This window comes from Saccoglossus kowalevskii, chromosome 10 (genome assembly GCF_978046115.1).
Source record: "Saccoglossus kowalevskii chromosome 10, keSacKowa6.1, whole genome shotgun sequence".
Classification (NCBI taxonomy): Eukaryota; Metazoa; Hemichordata; class Enteropneusta; family Harrimaniidae; genus Saccoglossus; species Saccoglossus kowalevskii.
Genome location: NC_140650.1, coordinates 33,461,550 through 33,484,178, shown reverse-complemented (window position 1 = coordinate 33,484,178; position 22,629 = coordinate 33,461,550). Strand labels below are relative to the sequence as shown.

The window sequence follows — 22,629 nt, the reverse complement described above, 5'->3', positions numbered from 1 at the left end:
GCCCTCACGTAGATTTTGACGTCAGAGTACAGGTGTGTGTTGAGCCTATCAGGGGATCTAGTTGTGCGCACGATGTAGAGATGGCGCGCTCTAACGGCGACCTGGTCACGTGTTTTGTTCACTGATAAATATAACCAACACTGGGGACGTTGCGCTAGTCACGATTGAACGACGACAACTTTCTCCGCAGAGATCATTAGCGATTCGCACCGAGCATCAACCTCTGTAACTGAGACTAGTGTAGCAAGTATGTTATTACCAGCCAAATACATCTTTTTTACGGCTATATTTATACAACAGTATGCACATATTCAATCATTCAAGCTCAGCAAAAGTGACGAAATTGAACAGTTTTTGGTAAGTGTTACCCTTTTTGTCTTTCCGAACCACTTTAACTTTTAAATTAATTGTATTTCTAGCGGTAATCGCCTCGAACGAAAAAAAACTCGCATATTGAATTAAGGAAATACATACACCCAGTAGTACAATTTCATGTATTTCAACTGCTGCATGCGTATTTGTTTAATAAATAAATGCGTTGCTCTACATAAAATAAGTATAACAATATTTGGGCACACATTGTAACTGGAAAACTGAATAATACTTATCTTTGCAACTCATCACAGTATATGAATACATATATTAATAAAAGCTTCTACTTAAATCTAATTGTTATGAACAGCTATTTTTAAATGCCGCGTTCCGCTTCAATTGAAGTCATAACATTGATATACTGCAAGAATCCCAGTTGGCGATATTAAGTGATTACATATCAAATACTCTTATAAAGTGAATTAAAATTGAATAATTAACAGCATCCTGACTAATTTTAGAAAATCCATCATCAAATTTTTATGTTTGCGCAAATGTTTTTTTCCTCGGTTAAACGTGTGCCCACAATGTCGACCACATTTGTGCAAACATTAGGTAAGTGTGAGCGAAAGTTGAGCGAAAGCCTCACCGACTCCCCTGACGGTAATGCCAATGATTGTATGGACAGTCGTTCGTAAATAATTCCCTACTGATGTTTCTAACCAGGCTAATGGATTTTCCTCTCGTTAGTTGAATCGCTTTCTATTCTGTTGTACTGTAAAACATTTCTGTGCTTTCGATGCAAGTGAGTGACATCATATACTGTTGTCAGGGACATATGCACCAAGAAACCTAACAATACTATAAAAATTTGATTTGACAATCTTGTCACGTGATTATCGCCAACATGACAGATAATTACAATATAAATCAAACATGCCCTTCAGGTTATATATGAATTGTTGAGTATCGACTAGCTTGACAAGACATTCCAATTAAACATAACAAGTTCGCTCCTGTGTTCTCCGCTTCCAATATGGTTACAGGGTATGTATCCAGAGGGCACGTGCAAAGGTCATTAAAGAAACCTTGTGATCAAGCACGGACTAACGAATTGACAAAGCCACGTTGTGCACAGCAGTAATGACAGAAGTTTCAAATATGTAATTAGGCCTGGGTGATTTGAATATATTATAGAACAAAGTATAGAATCAATACAAAATATTGGATATTTAAGAAAAAACTGTATTTTTACAAACACTTTTAAAATAAGTTGATAAACGAGTAAGATGTATCATTGTGAATATATACACAGCTAATTTAGCTTAGCATATTTTTGCCCGAAACATAACTTTTTGGTCAACAGTCATGAAAAATAGTACGTAATCTTCTGTAAAAAACAGTTGTAATCCGCCGATGTGATACAACTATCAACACAGGCCCGTAGTTTGGGGAGGTTCGGGGGGTTCGGTCGAACCCCCTACATTTTGGAAGTGAATAGATTTATTATCGTAGATTAGAACATAATAAACAAACAGTATTAATTAAAATAATTACCATCGTTTAAATCACTTGACTCATTGAGGTAACTATCAGATTCAGCAGCTGATGTTAAATATTAAAACAACATTGAAACAATAATGTAATGATAGTCATTCTCTGAATGATGTGGTGGTCCTGAATAGGGCCGTTTGTCTTGTGCGAGTGTTCGCTCAGTTAGTAAAGTGTCACGGTGGGGATCGAACGAGACTGACGCAACACGACACTGTACTTTCCTAGTTTGGTTCATTAGTTTTGTATTTTTAAATGATGGCATATATACTGTTTTGTTGCAAGTGTATCAGCCAAATGAAGTCAACTTATTGTATTAGTACGTGTAGCCTGTGTTATTGGACAATAGTGTATAGCTACGGATTCAACAGATCATTAAAAAAATGCCGAAGATTTATCATCACGAGTTGTATAGGTCGAAGAGCTCCTTGCAGCTAACAATTTACCCCACTGTGTTGCTTCAGCACTGAAACTATGCGACGAATCATATTTTTCAAACAGATATTTTTACACGTTTTTTTGTTTTGATGTCTTAGAAAATTTACTATATTTTTAGTGGGTTCATAAAAATGAGATGTAGTCATTGAAGTCTATTGAGACCGCTGCTAAACTGCCACTATATGTATATTTTACCGCCCTCTAAAACAGATTTACAATGAACCAAAACATTTACATACTGTAAGAAACATATATGGTATGCCATTGGTTAGTGCATTTCATTTTTTATGGCGGTACAAAAATTCGGAAATCGAGAGGGTACAGACAACATTTTGCAGATATCTACTTAGCGTGAATAGTTGTACTAACAATGTAGCGATGTTGGATGAATGTGGAAGGCTGTCATTATGCTGTGGTTATTTTAAGCGTTTCATATTGGTTAAAATTAGTTGAAGTAAAAAATAGCTGGAACCCCAAAACATGTTATATCATGCTTAAACGATTAGACAAAACTGGTAGACTTACTTGGGATACCCACATAAAAATCGCCTGTTCAAATATGGTTTCGGCATTGTTTGGTTTGAAAAACAATTTGGAGATACTGCAAATTTCTTAGAGATATTTACTCAAAGAATAAAAACAATTTGTCAGCAAGAATGGCATGCCTCAATTTCACAATCATCAGGCTGTGCACTTTCGGAAAAATCAAAGTAGTATTAAAACCTGGATGTTTACATGGATGTTGTATTGTTTTTAAAACGTGATATGCACTTTTCTACTCATTACATTTTCTACGATGGGCTGAAGCTCTGTACAGAAATAGAATTACATAATACAAAATTGCCTAATACTAAAATGAATAATTGACAGATTTCGACATGAAATCGTGTCACTTTTATGTGCGCTAACATCTGCGAAGAGCGAAAAAACTCATGAGTAGCATTCAACCTTAAAATGCTTAGACAATAATGCTAAGATACGTATAGTCTTGTCTTTTTTGTGTACAACATTTTGCCGTAGTGGATCTAGGGTGTGGGTGCGTTTGTCTGTGGGTGGGGAATGGCTCAGGACCCCTTCTCTAAAATCATATGGTAAAATAGTTCAATGATGTTATGTGAAATAACTTACCAACGTAACACAAAGTAAACCAATTGAATTTAAAACCGAGAATATAAAAATGTCTGTAACAGAGCTCAAAGACACTTTTTTAATATTATAAAATTCACACGTTTTACGTCAAATATATTATTTTTGTTTTCGAACCCCCTATTCAAAAGTGCTGGCTACGGGCCTGCAACATTGGCTACTCTATATAGTAATTAGTTTACCTTGATTACTACTGGTCAAATGTTTAACGTGAATTAAAACTGAATTAGAACATCTTCTAGCGTCAAGAAGTAATAACAGAAATAGTCGGCACCATGCAGCAGCGGCGCAATGCTTCAGTGAAAGATATGGAATTATAAAAACAAGGAGGCGGTCTAACTGTAATCGTCAAACTAACAACGCATGTAATTTTTGCCAACCGCATAAAAAGTGTATTCTAATTTGTTATTTTGTGCAGATTGACTACCTTCAAGCTGCGGTTTCTTGGTAATTTGGAATTGCAACTTGTCAAGTGTTCTAATTATACGGCATGTAAACCTCATACACGTGGCATGTTATTTCGGGCAAATAAATGCTAAACTGGAAACAAGAAGTGACGTAATTTAAGTAATTGTCACTAATCGATGTCTAGCGAATAAAGTACCAGATTAGTGGGTTCCAGAAAGCTCTATAAACTTGCATCTCCATTTTATGTGATCCGCAGAAAACCTCCGACGTCATAAAAGGTGTGTACAGTACGCGAGAAATCGACATTAACAAAATTGAATTCAGAAAAAATATGTAACACGTCAAACAAAGCACCTACAGGAAATAGGCGAGTTTTTCACATGATTGCAAATTACGGCGTAGTTACTACTCATGTATCAGTCACACCTACACATCACTGTACGTAGCTCAGTGAATTACAGTAAGCTAGTAAAAGCGGTGTTGTTTAGCAGTATCATGAGCTTTTTTTATGTAAACCTTCCCTTGTTTAGCATGTGCAATATGAACATGTTTTTTTTTTTAATAGAACTGGTTTTACATGAGCGGAAATTGGTATCGCGGCTATTCAGTTAAAGAGTGGTGATCCTCGCGCAGCGCGTGTTCGAAGTTCGATTAAGCAAACAATATCAGTGTCTGCATTATAATAACATGAACAATCAAGCCATTAGTGCATAACTCCCTAAAACCTTTCCGTTTTCAACCAAAGAACACAACATTGTATACACATACAGGAAGGTGATATGTTCATGGATATGTAACAGCAAAACATGTTACAGGAAATAGCGAATTACTCCAAAAATGTTGAAGGGTGAATGGAAGGCGAATTTGGCTTAAGCACTGGTCATTTTAGAGTTTGCAATCAGTTAACTAGAAAGTACCAATGCTAATTCTCATCCTAATATTGACTCTATCATGAACGCTAAAAAGCAAATATTTTTTTGAAAACGACCAAGAATGTAGGACGCAGAAAAATAAATAAGAACGAACGCTTTATGTTTGATTTGGTGGTTAGATATGCCCATTGCTCTAATATTTCAAGAATTGTTGCCAGGGTAACACATTTCACAATCTCCCAAGTGAATATAGATCAGTGTGATGTATTATGCATATACTACAAAGTTGGAATCCAATTTAACGTCACACACATTAAACCACACAACCTACGTTATATTTATGTCCTGTGTATGTTTAGATTGTATTTTTGAATGATCATTTTGCAGAACGAGATCTTGAAAGAGAAAGTCAATCATGTAACAACAGAAGAAGAGGCATGGGATTTTTTTGGAGTACCCCGTAAGTACAGACACCATCATAGTTGTATACCTACCTCGTAAGTATAGACACCATCATAGTTGTATACCTACCTCGTAAGTACAGACACCATCATAGTTGTATACCTACCTCGTAAGTATAGAAACCATCATAGTTGTATACCTACCTCGTAAGTACAGACACCATCATAGTTGTATACCTACCTCGTTTGTACTGACACCATTATAGTTGTATACCTACCTCGTACGTACAGACACCATCATAGTTATATACCTACCTCGTAAGTATAGACACCATCATAGTTGTATACCTACCTCGTAAGTATAGACACCATCATTGTTGTATACCTACCTCGTAAGTATAGACACCATCATAGCTGTACACCTACCTCGTAAGTATAGACACCATCATAGTTGTATACCTACCTCGTAAGTATAGACACCTTCATAGTTGTATACCTACCTCGTAAGTACAGACACCATTATAGTTGTATACCTACCTCGTAAGTACAGACACCATCATAGTTGTATACCCACCTCGTAAGTATAGACACCATCATAGTTGTATACCTACCTCGTAAGTGCAGACACCATCAGAGTTGTATACCTACCTCGTAAGTATAGACACCATCATAGTTGTATACCTACCTCGTAAGTGCAGACACCTTCATAGTTGTATACCTACCTCGTACGTGCAGACACCATTATAGTTGTATACCTACCTCGTAAGTATAGACACCATCATAGTTGTATACCTACCTCGTAAGTATAGACACCATCATAGTTGTATACCTACCTCGTAAGTGCAGACACCTTCATAGTTGTATACCTACCTCGTACGTGCAGACACCATCATAGTTGTATACCTACCTCGTAAGTACAGACACCATCATAGTTGTATACCTACCTCGTAAGTGCAGACACAATCATAGTTGTATACCTACCTCGTAAGTACAGACACCATTATAGTTGTATACCTACCTCGTAAGTACAGACACCATCATAGTTGTATACCCACCTCGTAAGTATAGACACCATCATAGTTGTATACCTACCTCGTAAGTATAGACACCTTCATAGTTGTATACATACCTCGTAAGTGCAGACACCATCATAGTTGTATACCTACCTCGTAAGTATAGACACCATCATAGTTGTATACCTACCTCGTAAGTATAGACACCATCATAGTTATATACCTACCTCGTAAGTGCAGACACCTTCATAGTTGTATACCTACCTCGTACGTGCAGACACCATCATAGTTGTATACCTACCTCGTAAGTACAGACACCATTATAGTTGTATATCTACCTCGTAAGTATAGGCACCATCATAGTTGTATACCTACCTCGTAAGTATAGACACCATCATAGTTGTATACCTACCTCGTAAGTGCAGACACCTTCATAGTTGTATACCTACCTCGTACGTGCAGACACCATCATAGTTGTATACCTACCTCGTAAGTACAGACACCATTATAGTTGTATACCTACCTCGTAAGTATAGACACCATCATAGTTGTATACCTACCTCGTAAGTATAGACACCATCATAGTTGTATACCTACCTCGTACGTACAGACACCATCATAGTTATATACCTACCTCGTAAGTATAGACACCATCATAGTTGTATACCTACCTCGTAAGTATAGACACCATCATTGTCGTATACCTACCTCGTAAGTATAGACACCATCATAGTTGTATACCTACCTCGCACGTATAGACACCATCATAGTTGTATACCTACCTCGTAAGTACAGACACCATTATAGTTGTATATACCTCATAAGTACAGACAACATCATAGTTGTATACCTACCTCGTAAGTACAGACACCATCATAGTTGTATACCTACCTCGTAAGTACAGACACCATTATAGTTGTATACCTACCTCGTAAGTACAGACACCATCATAGTTGTATACCTACCTCGTAAGTACAGACAACATCATAGTTGTATATACCTCATAAGTACAGACACCATCATAGTTGTATACCTACCTCGTAAGTATGGACACCTTCATAGTTGTATACCTACCTCGTAAGTATAGACACCATCATAGTTGTATACCTACCTCGTAAGTATAGACACCTTCATAGTTGTATACCTACCTCGTAAGTATAGACACCATCATAGTTGTATACCTACCTCGTAAGTACAGACACCATCATAGTTGTATACGTGCCTGTGTCTTACTGAATTGTTCTCACCAATTGTATGCTATAAATAAGAAAAATGCACAATGAAATAGGCTATGAACAAACCGTGAATAAGCAATCAGATTCCTAAAAATGAAATTCAGGTGATAACTTTAAAATCAAATAGTTGAATTAACTGATGTAATTTTTATTCTGAACCCATAACTCGCGTTAGATCTATCTAACTTTACCAAGAATGTATTGAGAACGATTCGATGCAGTTTTGCTTAGTGTTTCCACTGTTGTAAAAGTTGGCAAAAATTTTAAACCAACGTTGGCGTCACCATTTGTTCACTGTGACATCTTTGTAGTTTGCAGCATAGATATCTTCATCCACTACGAAGTCTTCGTTTGTGCAGTTTGCAACATTGACATGTCTTAAATACAGTAATCGTATATTGTCTAGTTCTAATGGAAATGTACACATTAGCGTGCTCGACATACTAGGTGATACAGTTGATAAGGTTTATTCTAAAAGATAAATATCATAATGTGTTTGTTCTGTTTACATCACTGTGTATCACAGACAGTGAGACAATAACGAGTAATCAATAACCATTATATCAAACTATCGATGAATTAAGCATTTAAATTTCCAATTTGGTTTCCATTAGAAACAATGTGGGTCGCGTTAACGCAGATGTATGCATCCAAGAAGTAGAACTGTTACGCTTCCCTGAAACAAAATATACGCGTGCTGCTGCAGAACGTTTCTCTGTTTGTTTCTTCTCGGGAAAAAATGTAATTACATATTGTTTTCAAATCGTACACCTGCGTAGTTCGTTATTTGTACGTGAACATATAAATGGTTTTCATTTCACACTGCTGAATATCAGTGATGCATCCCGAGGACCTGAATAATTATACAAGAACATGGTGACACTTTTTGTATTCCTCATGTGCCTACATTTAATGGACATATTTTGTTAGTATGTTACTTCCGGTGTACAAGAAGAAATACCAAGACACAATTGGCCACATGCGTTCTAACACGTAAGGACAAAGCAAACATGACCTCTTTGTATCTGCATTCTACCTTGATTAATTTGTTGTTGTTTTTAAGTTTCGTGCCAAGTGACGAACACAGGAAACACAGGATGTCGTTTAACTTGTAGCGAGAGAAGTGTGCTACAGTTTGTTTTGCTAAAGCATAACACAATAAAACACAATACTATTCTCTGGATCGAATGTTGTAATTGTAAAGTTTATTAATATATATATACAACGCACCTTCTTATTAATTTACTCAAAGATCGTCATTAATGCCTGCAAAACTATAGAACTTATAACTTGATGATGAATAGCATTGAGCGAGGATCAGCCCAAATGAAACAAGAAACCATGTACTTCATAGTGGCATACATGCATGAAATTCAATGTTATTATTACAACCTACAGCGAGGTCTTTCTTTGAGCTTCGGCAGAGCTTCGAATATTTCTAAAGAGTTCACCAGAATCAAATCAATGAATAAACCCGAGATTAATATATGTATGAAAATTCAATTAGAAAAAAAGGCTCTGCAGGGATATGTTACTGAACTTGACAAACATACTCAGAATACAAATTTCATATACACTGGAATCAGAATATAGGGACAAATAAACAGAAACACGCTGACTACCATGAACAATACCAAATCAATTCCAATTGTCCAGTGTTATTCAGTTTCCTGGTCAAATTAATCTAATCAGCGGCGGCTGAATGATGCAGTGCCAACTCAGTGGTAACGTTTACATATCAATACATAATACAGTCAATGTATATGGGTAGCAAAACTCGTGATCGTTATGTCTGTTTTCAGGCAATAATTTATCAACCTGACTTTCCGAAAAAACTACATGTATATTTTTTCTTGCATTTTTAATTTTCGAATAGCTCTCCTTACCTGAATGTGATTTGAAATCGCTATTTATTTATATACCAACAATATAGCCTCAGGGCAATTGACATTGAAAAACAGATGTTGCCCTCTCCAGTGTAAGTACATGTATGTACATGATGTACAATATGCAGTGCACACCCTAACATAGTACGTCTACATTGTTTTCTGCAGCTGCACAGGAAAGGTGAACTGATCGTACTGTTGGCTACACAACATTATAAAATATGAGTCACGCGCATGTTTGGCTGAAACTTTGATACATTAAAATAAAATACGTTTCGAAAAACTTCTCAATTTTATCATATACTGCTTCTTGCAGTGTGACTCAAATAGTATGTCTGCCCATATTTGGAAACAATACACTTTATAATTAGCATAATATCGCACACCAACCATATTTGTAACATGCGTACTTAATTTTACATTACGATAAGTAATATGTCTAGGTTTGTGAGATTCGCTTTTATTGTCATTGGAAGGTTTGCAAATCATCAAAATTTACCGGCGCCAGTTTGTCGCAGCAAATTGTCTGATGACAGGTCTGATAAACCATATCAGATAGACCTGATCTAATTAATCTGACCGTGTGGACAGAACTGTGTGTTCTTATTCGATTTCAATATTGAGTTAATATAAAGAAATGATGAAAACACAAGTAGTTCGATATGGCTACCTTACATTCACTTATAGCAAGTAGATGATTGAAACGTTTATTAACAGGATACAGCGCTCAAAACACTCAATAGTATATTCGTTTCCGTAGTAGATACTATAACAAGTCAATAAAAACTAATATATTAGAAAAAACTACATCAAAAACCACCTGTCATTTATATGCTGATGAAATAAAGTAATAAAACAAAACAGAAATATCTTTATAATGCACTCATCCACATGTTTTATCTTCTAAACGACGGTAAATTATTATCTACTTACTGAAATTTGCAATACTTTTCAGTTTACAATTGGATAATTTGTTGTGACGAGGGATTAAGCTTAGGCATGTGTGCGATTGGATCCCTACAAACGGTGAAATATTGAGGCGCAGTTGAGACTACGCACATATAGTATTGTAAAGCATTCCAGCACGAAATTTGCAAGAAACACTGTAATCGTTAGTTACATATATTACTTAATATAACATAATTAGTAATTGTAAAAGAATTATTCTGGTATCATTATATATGGTATAAATTGTAAGGTCGTTTGTTTTAACGTTTATTCTTATCAGGGATTTATCAGATGACGGTGTACAAGTGGTGTGATATGTGATGTACAAGTTGTCACACAACCTTCGTTTTAGTGACTGTCTGTATTATTGGATTCCCTTGAAGAACCCCTATATGAGCATTACTAGGAAACATATATTTCTGTATGATCACGGGAAAACAGTATTATTTTTGCAGTGAGATCTATTGGTTTCTATTGGCCATGGATCAATATTTGAAGGCAGGTTAAAGGTCACCTTGTTGACCTTCCATGCATTCAGACCTAAGAATCAGGAGCAAAAAGTAGAAGCTCGTTCCATTCTTTACCTTGAATCATGGATTGGGTCAGATATGCCTGCTGGGTGCTTGAATTGTTCTGTTAGATTCCTTATGTATATTTGGGGAAAACACATAATACTAGGAAGTATTTATTTCTTTGCTATGTAAAGGGCAAGCAGAATAAATCTGCTACCTTCTTTGGCTAGTCTTATGCTAGATTCAATTAGATTTACTGTAATAGTAAAAAGTCCTCGGCTCTTCGTATCTTCTTTGTATTATGTTCTAGAAAATGGCATATTGCATCTGCAGTCGACTTACCAGGGCCATTATAGCGTATATCAGTTCATAAAGCACTGTTTGATGTTGTAATAATATGTCTTATAATCTTTGTACATCTTTAATAATTATAGCTAGGAGTCCTTTTTAGATTAGTTCTCATACTTAACTTGGAATTGGGCCAAATTTAATATACTCTTTTATTCTTTATTGATGTTTCACTTTTTATTTGCTAAAAAAGCTGTTTGTTAGTGTGTTTTTGTGTAGTTTTGAGCAGTTGCACAGTTTTATCCAACTTAATAGGTTTATCAGACATTGTATTTTGTTGTAGGATAAGTTTTGGTTGTGCTAATGTCAGAGTGGGTAGGTTTATGGGATAGAACGGAGTGCCATAAAAGTAGAATATTCGGGTTTATGGATATGAAGTAAATCTACCGCTTAGGACAATAAAGAGCACTTGTGCCAGTCAGTCAGTAATTCCTACTGTGTGCCATTTGAAACATTGATACACGGTTACCATGTTTTAAAGTAACGTGAATGTGTCAAATGATGTGTTATTGTGTTATTTTGATGCAGAATACAGAATTGTGGGGCGTAAAGAACAGAATGTTAGTCTGTTATTTCAAGAATTCATGTATATAGTCCGATAGATATAGTCCGACATGCGCCTCGGGACATTCTAATATGAGGCTTAGTATGTGCCAAATTATAACAAAAGTTGCCGGCTTTTGACAGTCCATATGAGCACAGGCAAATTACAAAAACACACACAAACAAGATTCGAAGTCACGACCACGACAAACCCCTTTGCATTTTCTATCTATACGGTAAGAATATTTCAAAATATGTTAACAGTGTGTAGCCAAGAATATTCAAATATGTCCGTGAAGCTGTATCAATACAGTTTACCATACCACATACATTAATAGCTGAATTGTAAGCAACAATGTGATTCGTTATGTGTATTTTAGTCAAATGTGGTAATTGTATTTTTCAATATTTCTATTTTATATACTTTTAAAATACATAAATTTGAAACATTTTGGAACAAACTTCGGGCTGGAAAAATTATGGCAATGGGTTAAAGTGAAAAACTGCTAGAATATAATCAATGGTATTGATCTATTTTGTAAAAGATTCTTGACGTGGCGTCAAAGATGTTAACCACACTCCTACAATTTCGATATATCAAGCAACTTATGTAAACTTAAGTAATACTGATGACATCACAGCTCAATCAACGTTATCAACTCTCATTTAACTTCAATTTATTGTGCATCATTGACATTATTTCGCAGTTTCTTCATTCGTAGCGTGATTAACTGTTTATTTTCGATTAGTCTGTGCACAATAGAATAGATTAGTTTTCGAATTGCCATTATGAGGTTATTTATCATCACCTCTTCTGTACATCCAATAAGGTTACATTTGTCTACACAATTATCTTCAACATCACTCTTTATTCATAGGTTTTATTTATTCTCATCAAGATGTCCAACGTTCTTAATATTGCAGTGATGTTTAAGAAAATGTATTGCTAGTACTACCTGGCACAGTGTGGATGAGTTGTTAGTTATACCTGGTACAGAGTGGAAATCTTGTTAGTTTCACCTGATACAGAGTGGATAACTTGTTAGTTTCACCTGATACAGAGTGGATAACTTGTTAGTGCTACCTAGCACAGAGTGGATAACTTGTTAAATCTACCTGGCACAGAGTGAATGAGTTGTTAGTGCTACCTAGTACAGAGTGGATAACTTGTAAGTGCTACCTGGCACAGAGTGGATAACTTGTTAGTTCTACCTAGCACAGTGTGGATAACTTGTTAGTTCTATCTGGTACAGAGTGGATGATTTGTTAGTTCTATCTGGGACAGAGTGGATGAGTGGTTAGGTTCAACTGGCACAGAATGTATGAGTTGTTAGTGCTACCTTGTATAGAGTGGATAACTTGTAAGTGCTACCTGGCACAGAGTGGATAACTTGTTAGTTCTATCTGGCACAGAGTGAATAACTTGTTAGTTCTATCTGGCACAGTGTGGATAACTTGTTAGTGCTACCTGGCACAGAGTGGATGAGTTGTTAGTGCTACCTAACAGAGTGTGGATAACTTGTAAGTGCTACCTGGCACAGAGTGGATGAATTGTTAATGCTACCTGGCACAGAGTGGATGAGTTGTTAGTTCTACCTGGTACAGAGTGGATAACTTGTTAGTTCAACCTGGCACAGAGTGGATAAGTGGTTAGTGCTACCTGGGAGAGAGTGGATGAGTTGTTAGTTTCAACTGGCACAGAGTGGATGAGTTGTTAGTTCTACCTGGTACAGAGTGGATAACTTGTTAGTTCTACCTAGCACAGAGTGGATGAGTTGTTAGTTCTACCTGGCACAGAGTGGATAACTTGTTAGTTCTACCTAGCACAGAGTGGATTAGTTGTTAGTTCTACCTGGCACAGAGTGGATAACTTGTTAGTTCTACCTGGCACAGAGTGGATAACTTGTTATTTCTATCTGGTACAGAGTGGATGATTTGTTAGTGCTACCTGGGAGAGAGTGGATGAGTGGTTAGTTTCAACTGGCACAGAATGGATGAGTTGTTAGTGCTACCTAGTACAGAGTGTATAACTTGTTAGTTCTACCTAGCACAGAGTGGATAAGTTGTTAGTGCTACCTAGCACAGAGTGGATAAGTTGTTAGTGCTACCTAGTACAGAGTGGATAAGTTGTTAGTGCTACCTGGTACAGAGTGGATAAGTTGCTAGTGCTACCTAGTACAGAGTGGATGAATTGTTAGTTCTATCTGGAACAGTGTGGATGAGTTGTTAGTTCTACCTGGCACAGAGTGGATGAATTGTTAGGGTTACCTGGCACAGAGTGGATGAGTTGTTAGTGCTACCTAGCACAGAGTGGATAAGTTGTTAGTACTACCTGGCACAGAGTGGATAACTTGTTAGTGCTACCTGGCACAGAGTGGATGAGTTGTTAGTTACATCTGGAACAGTGTGGATGAGTTGTTAGTTCTACCTGGCACAGAGTGGATGAGTTGTTAGTTACATCTGGAACAGTGTGGATGAGTTGTTAGTTCTATCTGGCACAGAGTGGATGAGTTGTTAGTTCTGTCTGGAACAGTGTGGATGAGTTATTAGAGCTACCTAGCACAGAGTGGATAACTTGTTAGTGCTACCTGGCACAAAGTGGATGAGTTTTTAGTGCTACCTAGCACAGAGTGGATGAGTTGTTAGTTACATCTGGAACAGTGTGGATGATTTGTTAGTTGTATCTGGCACAGAGTGGATGAGTTGTTAGTTCTATCTGGCACAGAGTGGATGAGTTGTTAGTTCTATCTGGAACAGTGTGGATGAGTTATTAGTGCTACCTGACACAGAGTGGATAAGTTGTTAGTGCTACCTGGCACAGAGTGGATGAGTTTTTAGTTCTACATAGTACTGAGTGGATGAGTTGTTAGTGCTACCTGACACAGAGTGGATAAGTTGTTAGTGCTACCTAGTACAGAGTGGATGAGTTTTTAGTTCTACATAGTACTGAGTGGATGAGTTGTTAGTGCTACCTGGCACAGAATGGATAAGTTGTTAGTGCTACCTGGCACAGAGTGGATGGATTTTAGGTCTACATAGTACTGAGTGGATGAGTTGTTAGTGCTACCTGACACAGAGTGGATAAGTTGTTAGTGCTACCTGGCACAGAGTGGATGAGTTTTTAGTGCTACCTATCACAGAGTGGATGAGTTGTTAGTGCTACCTGACACAGAGTGGATAAGTTGTTAGGGCTACCTGACACAGAGTGGATGAGTTTTTAGTTCTACATAGTACTGAGTGGATGAGTTGTTAGTGCTACCTGACACAGAGTGGATAAGTTGTTAGTGCTACCTGGCACAGAGTGGATGAGTTTTTAGTTCTACATAGTACTGAGTGGATGAGTTGTTAGTGCTACCTGGCACAGAGTGGATGAGTTTTTAGTTCTACATAGTACTGAGAGGATGAGTTGTTAGTGCTACCTGACACAGAGTGGATAAGTTGTTAGTGCTACCTAGTACAGAGTGGATGGATTTTAGGTCTACATAGTACTGAGTGGATGAGTTGTTAGTGCTACCTGACACAGAGTGGATAAGTTGTTAGTGCTACCTGGCACAGAGTGGATGAGTTTTTAGTGCTACCTATCACAGAGTGGATGAGTTGTTAGTGCTACCTGACACAGAGTGGATAAGTTGTTATTGCTACCCGACACAGAGTGGATGAGTTTTTAGTTCTACATAGTACTGAGTGGATGAGTTGTTAGTGCTACCTGACACAGAGTGGATAAGTTGTTAGTGCTACCTAGTACAGAGTGGATGAGTTTTGAGTTCTACATAGTACTGAGTGGATGAGTTGTTAGTGCTACCTGACACAGAGTGGATAAGCTGTTAGTGCTACCTGGCACAGAGTGGATGAGTTTTTAGTTCTACATAGTACTGAGTGGATGAGTTGTTAGTGCTACCTGACACAGAGTGGATAAGTTGTTAGTGCTACCTAGTACAGAGTGGATAACTTGTTAGTGCTACCTAGTACAGCGTGGATGAGTTTTTAGTGCTACCTAGTACAGAGTGGATAACTTGTTAGTGCTACCTGGCACATAGTGGATGAGTTGTTAGTGCTACCTAGTACAGAGTGGATAACTTGTTAGTGCTACCTAGTACAGAGTGGATGAGTTGTTAGTTTCACCTGATACAGAGTGGATAAGTTGTTAGTGCTACCTAGTACAGAGTGGATAACTTGTTAGTGCTACCTGGCACAGAGTGGATGAGTTGTTAGTGCTACCTAGTACAGAGTGGATAACTTGTTAGTGCTACCTAGTACAGAGTGGATGAGTTGTTAGTTTCACCTGATACAGAGTGGATAAGTTGTTAGTGCTACCTAGTACAGAGTGGATAACTTGTTAGTGCTACCTAGTACAGAGTGGATGAGTTGTTAGTTTCACCTGATACAGAGTGGATAAGTTGTTAGTGCTACCTAGCACAGAGTGGATAAGTTGTTAGTACTACCTGGCACAGAGTGGATGAGTTGTTAGAGCTACCTAGTACAGAGTGAATGAGTTGTTAGTGCTACCAAGTACAGAGTGGATGAGTTATGAGTGCTACCTGTCGTAGTGTGGATAAGTTGTTAGTGCTACCTGGTACATAGTGGAAGAGCTGATAGTTTGTAGAACGTAGTAATCCAGCTCATAATCGGAACAGTGTTAGTTTTACCCAAATCAAAGATGATGTCAACCAATTAAAAGACGTAGTATAATCTTATATACGCATGTAATGTCACGTAACTCAACAACCGCCAAACTGAAAAAAATGATGAAAACACAATACGATCGCATAGGATCGACATTATTGTTATTATATTGTAACTTCAGCACTTGTTAGATGTTTAAAGCGGGAGGGTCGTCACCTACGCACGCGCGGAAATTGAATCACAAGCGACGATAACAACACACGCTAAATACGGAAATGCTCATGGGTAGACGCTTGTCTGTAAGCAATGGCACGCTATGGCCATCTGACGCATGTGCAGGTGTCGACTCACCCACTTTAAATTTGCAGTGCTTTCACCTGTTATGTTTGGCTTACACACAAAACACGAGTAGTGCGCCGATTGGAAGTGCAGTGAACGCCGTGGCCCCACAACATAAACGCGCGTATCTACACTTAAACACGCAGACGACACACCGAGGTGGTCGTAAACGAATATTAACGTTAATACAAGCTTGATGTGGTATTCTTTTTTAGTTCGTGCGTATTGATATTTGTCTACGCCACAAACACAACACCATCGGAACAATTACATGATTTTTTTGTTATTGAATTGAATTTGCTATGTCAAAATTTAGTATATAGGTTAGTCTGATCTCAAATAAATATAGAAACCTCCAAGCATCATCGTTACATTTAAGCTTTTCAAAAACACTATATTACACTGTACAATTTCTGTTCTGGGATTTAACATACAACATGTATAACGTATTTTGTGAAGCTGCTTTTAATCAATCGTGGGTGCTGCTAGAAAAAATATATCTTATCCCTTTGCATAATTCATCGACGTTGTTGCGTGGGAATACAAACCATTTTCAGACCGCCAGTAAATTGAAAAGGAATTGAGAACTTTTCCGAGATTGGTTAATTTGAGTTTTACTTGAAAAAAACGATATAACAGACGTCGACATCTGGAATACTGTGTTGTCATCGCTGCTGTGAGCTTATTAAGAATAAACCGCTGTGTATCGACCGACATATAGCGCAGGCCGTCTTATTTCTATCATCTTACAGCTATGAATATTGAATTGATTCGTGTGGCATTTCTACTTGATTAATTATTTTGGTGCAACCAGCCACCGTAGTGACACGCAGATTAAAATGTACACACCAACGGTAACTTCATGACACGCATTCCTTGTAATTATTTTCACGTGAAAACATGTAAGATACGGGTATTTTTTCTACCGTTGCCGTTGACAGAAGTGAAATTTGACAATTCTTCTTAATTAGGGAAAAATTGTTCTAATGTCCTATGATAAGACAGCATGTTTTCTACGCACTCTTGAACTTTAAAAATATTCCCATTTTTTCCAGGTTGCAAGACGGGTGACGGACTGCAATGTTTTCCTGGTACACCATCCAGTCAGTGTTTTAGTGGCATTGATGATACTTGCAATGGTGTTGTAGACTGCAACTGTGACGGGGCATGTACATCCCCAGATGACGAAAGTCCAGAAGCATGTCAACTACGGGAACAAGTCGTCTGGATCATCGATAACGGTATGTCCGCTACTGAAAATTAGTAAATTTGTTACGATTGGCGTATTGCTATTTCGGTTGTGAGAAGTGTTTCATTTAAGTAAATAATGTTTTATTAACACATCATTGTCAAATCAATTTTTTTGTGGATGCACGTAAAAAGCAATGGTATTCTGATATTGTTCTTTCTGTTTACCATGCACGAATACACATAATGTTATTCATTAATAGGAAATCGACTAGTGCGGCTGACTGGCCATTTGCATTAGAAGAACACCTCAAGAGCAAAATCCCTTCATTGTGATCATCAGAATAGTCACCTGCTCAAGCATTAACCAGTTAATGATAATTTAGTGTCAGGGTGTAGGCACTTATATCGCTATACAATTACTTTTCACAGGTATACCGTATTTTGGATTTGGAAAGCACGATTCAGAAATATTCACAGTCCTTTGGTTTATGGGGTTACATGATTGTAAGTATGTTATCAGGTGGTCTAAACATTGGCATACCTGTATGCTTGAAAGCACTAATATATTTTGGATTAAATAACGAAGGTGAACGTGTGTATATCTCTATATGTCTATATATCTATAACCTTGTATTTTGATGAGTCGTTTTCACATGAATGCGATTGTCAAGACGCTCATATACAGGCTTAATTCATTATAACACATTTAATTAGAAACTATCTGTAAAACTTACTCATCATCGCCATCACAACTGTCAGTCAACTGTTACGTTACTCTGTAATTACGTATAATATTCATGGACCAGTCTATGTAACAGGACGAATATAACTCTGTTAGTTCGTTCCATTAATGGTGTAGTCATTATAACACTAATATATTGCAGAACACACACATGTTATTGCTTTATACGATAAGCTCATTATAGATTTGTTTGGCGGAAGCCACATTATTGAAAAAAAAAGTTAGACGTTTTCAGATTTCTTACTCTTTTATGTGGAGGCACGCCAACACCAAAGAATAAATGGAGTTCGCGACTGATATCAAAGTACCGCTACTTAAATAGGTAACAAGAAACAGAACACTTAGACGAATATATTGTCAGCTCCACGCAGGAAACATGTTTATTTCTGCCAATGGTTCTAGACAAAAAATATTCTTTGTTGACTTTTTAAGTCATCATTAATTGCACAAATGAAGGTTGTTTCAAAATGCGTGCAAGTGACATAAATTACAGTTATATTCACCTTTGCGATAAATTGTACTAATTATCCTATCAGTTCCATACTGAACAAATTAACTAATCAGTGTGCTAACAGATACAGTTATACATCAAATTGACGCATCTGTGTCTATCGATTAAGCAAGGCAGATGAATGTATTCCTCGGAGTATATGAACTTTCGTTTTTATTATAGCTGTAATTAAATTTATTGCCAATATAAATTACTGTTTCACATCTTTACTTTGCAATAAATTTTAAACCGTGGTTTACGAGTGTGTATGAATAAGAATGTACAGACAATGTGCTTACATATACATATACATATACATGTCGAAGTGATGTCATTCCTTAAAGCTAATTTGTCCTTTCAGTATTTCACAGATCGGTTATAATTTATAGTAGAATCTGCGTACACAAGTAAGCAATACGCCTAAGAAAAGATAAATCTGAGTTGCATTCCTTATTCTATGGTTGAATAATGTAATACAACTCGAAGTGTTTAGTTACACGAAGTTGTAAATTACTTATAAGATTGCTTATCTTATCATTATCATCTACTTGATGTATGTATCGTAGGTGATCTATGACTTTGTTAAAGTTTGCCACCATGCAAAGTGTATATGACGCAGCCAGAAACAACAGCTGCAGTACTAACCGCGGTAATCTGCTAAATCGACGTATTTGATTCATGTGGTTGAAGTCTTTGATAAAACATAGTCATGAATGAAATTGAGATTTAAATTGGCTATCAATCTCTGTTTGGCATTTATGAAAAGAATAGCTGCTTTACTAATAGCGTACTGAAAATATATGTACTTTTTCCAAGAATGGTCGAAATTGAATATAAATATTTATTCAATGTACTTGATTCGGCAAAGATAGATGTCCACAGTGGAGTGAACTGAGTATATTTAGGATATTGGAGCATTTCATTATGCGCTAAACGTGTATATAACAGTCCACCTAGAGACACTAATAAAATAATGTAATGATAAATTCATATATGTTGTAGTAATATTATGTAGATGAGAATATAACACATATTCGCGACTAAAACACGAGTAAAATTTACTTTCTTTACAGATTGTCCAACGCACAGTCGGCTATCTAAATCAAGTCTAATCTGTCCGGCGGAACCGCACAAGTGCATTTCTATTGACAAGTTCTGTGACGGTTTTGAACATTGTAGCAGCCTCTGCTACGATATACAGGGGTATAATTTCTGTGGTACAAATCATTGGTTGGGTGGATGCCTTATCAAAGATACTATGGCAACCGTCACCGAAGGTATGTTCATAAGTCGTAATCACATATAACCCAAAGCATTCGTGAATAACAGTACATTCATATTGTGTATATTGCAGAAAGCCGCCTTTTTCATATGCTCTAGTTAACTGTCTATGTAGACATTCTTGAAAGAGAGACTCGTTGGCTGTCGTATATCCGTCCGGTTTACTCCGTAGCGGACTCATCGGAATTTCCTGTATCCGCCTGCAAGCCATTTTAATAGCTGTATTTTTCTTTATTTTCAGGGACAGCACGAAAGTGACGGGAAGCTGTCGACGAGATTTTGCATTGAATGCGTACGCAATTAACAAAATAGACAAGATCACGTTCTTATGTCTTAGTGTTATCTAAATACTACTCAACAATACCATATACATCTAGATGCATTTTTCTTTTGCTTATTTTAATTTCGAAGTCATTCGATATTTCACCGCGCACGTAGAGCTGTCTTTGGAACATTATTTTATATCTCAATTTGTTTCAATAATAATTTTGATTCAGTTCAACGGATAAATAAATATATTACCGTGGATTGTTCATTGTTTTTTCAAAAAGAAAGTATTGGCACCAACATATTCCTGTTTATGTGAAATGTCAAACTGTCACATTTGAGTTGTAATGTATTGTATTGTGTTGTGTTACTAGTCGAAACGTTGGATGTCGCAATAACCTACAACGTTTCGTGTCGGTGATCCAATGACATCACTTATAAAGGGTCTATTGAGACCAGTTAACATTACGTTAATTGGAGATGGTTGAAACTGTACAATCGCTGCGTTGCCTAGGTAATACCACGTTCTGTTAATATTACACAGCTACTGATTTTCCATAATACCATGTTAAAATGCATATGACTAAGTTAGTAGATAAGATGAACCAAAGAATATTTCGCCTTTGATAACACGCGGGGTACGTGTTCTCCCCTAAAATGAATATTAATGACTAATAAGTATAGCGTGGGAGTCAATATGCCAGGCTGAAAAGACGCGATGCGATGTATTCCTGGCATGATTGGATAACCTAAACGGTTTCGATATTATACCTGTTAGCGACTACGTGTTTGCAAGCTTAAGAAGTCAGCCAAGCGTTCACAGGCGCCTCACACTGCCACAATTAAATATTTTCTAACAATCGATTCAAAGTTATCGGGTTTGCCTTTTTCCCTAATTCTACCAATTACACTGTTCAACTATATATACTCTTCGTGGATAAGTGGGAGTCGTATTTCCTTGTAACAACTGAGAACATTGAACTTCGTCGTACATTATTATTGATTATTCCAATTTGACACCTGATACTTGAAAATACGTGTACAATTTGCTGTGTTTTATTCAATAAGGCCCCGTTGTTCATAATTGCAAGTACTTGAAACTTGGGGGTTGAATCAATATCATGTTACTTTGCACCCTACAACGCACCATGCAATACAATTAGCAACTGTTATGGGATGATTTACTTGAAAAGAAACACGCACATTTGTTCGAATTCATAAGGTAATCGTCATTCCCTAGTAGCTGTGCCAATAATTTGTAAATACATTACATATCTGAATATTTTCCCATTGCAAATAATCATTATTTTGTATTGTAGATACGTAATACAAAATAAATCTTTTCTTGCAACTATATATTTGACGTGTGACAAATTTATATATCTAAGCAGTGCCTTAGTGTTAAAGCCGGTGATTTATGAATCATATCGAAATTTACTGATGAAACACGTAATCCGTCGGGAAAAGCTTTAACATATACTTAGTGCTCAATGTCATTTTTACGTGAAAAATACAGCTCATAATAACATCGCATTGTTTGCTGTGATTGACATCTGACAGAAGTAACTATCAATTCCAAATCAACCAAACTCCGGGGATATAGCAGGAGATTCGTATACGGGTATCGTACTGTACTACAATGCTACTTAGGGGATTTGGGATTATATTAGACTGAATAAAGCGTGTACGTTGCGACGGAAAGACGTCATATAAATACGGGTTATGGGGAATGATTGAATGGTCAATTTTCCCAGACTTTCAGGCATAACGATAGAAAATACAACTGTGTCTTGCCAATCACAAAATATAACGGTTATTATAATAACCGCGACCTATATTGTAATTGGCAATATATACACTTGTCGAGACATGTTTCACTGTAGATTTCGTGTGTCTAGTATGCCAATAACCGTGACTATATTCTATTAGTGATATCAATATACAAAACAGCCTTGCCAGTTATAAATTTCTACGCCAGGATCGTTGTAGTTATAGTAAAGAAACAACTAAGAGGAGATGTTGCTATCATTTTCATATCGAAATTTAAAAGCTGTATCAGTTTGGTCAAGGGCAATTGCAAACA

At 36.9% G+C, this 22,629-nt stretch overlaps 1 protein-coding gene across 1 annotated transcript; it reads left to right on the top strand.

The window, feature by feature from the left end:
- The first annotated feature begins 145 nt into the window (after window positions 1–145).
- LOC100370374 (uncharacterized) lies at window positions 146–20,807 on the top strand. The gene is made up of 6 exons (XM_002737387.4): window positions 146–357; window positions 5,115–5,187; window positions 17,631–17,816; window positions 18,196–18,270; window positions 20,072–20,275; window positions 20,521–20,807. The coding sequence occupies exons 1-6, from the start codon at window positions 250–252 to the stop codon at window positions 20,535–20,537; spliced, it is 663 nt and encodes a 220-aa protein (XP_002737433.1). The 5' UTR covers window positions 146–249; the 3' UTR covers window positions 20,538–20,807.
- Window positions 20,808–22,629: the final 1,822 nt, after the last annotated feature.

Excerpts from the sequence above, each read along its gene's own strand:
- LOC100370374 (XM_002737387.4), top strand. The coding sequence starts at position 250 with ATGTTATTACCAGCCAAATACATCTTTTTTACGGCTATATTTATACAA. Across the intron at positions 358-5,114 it reads ACGAAATTGAACAGTTTTTG|AACGAGATCTTGAAAGAGAA; the intron begins GTAAGTGTTACC and ends ATCATTTTGCAG. Across the intron at positions 17,817-18,195 it reads CGTCTGGATCATCGATAACG|GTATACCGTATTTTGGATTT; the intron begins GTATGTCCGCTA and ends TACTTTTCACAG.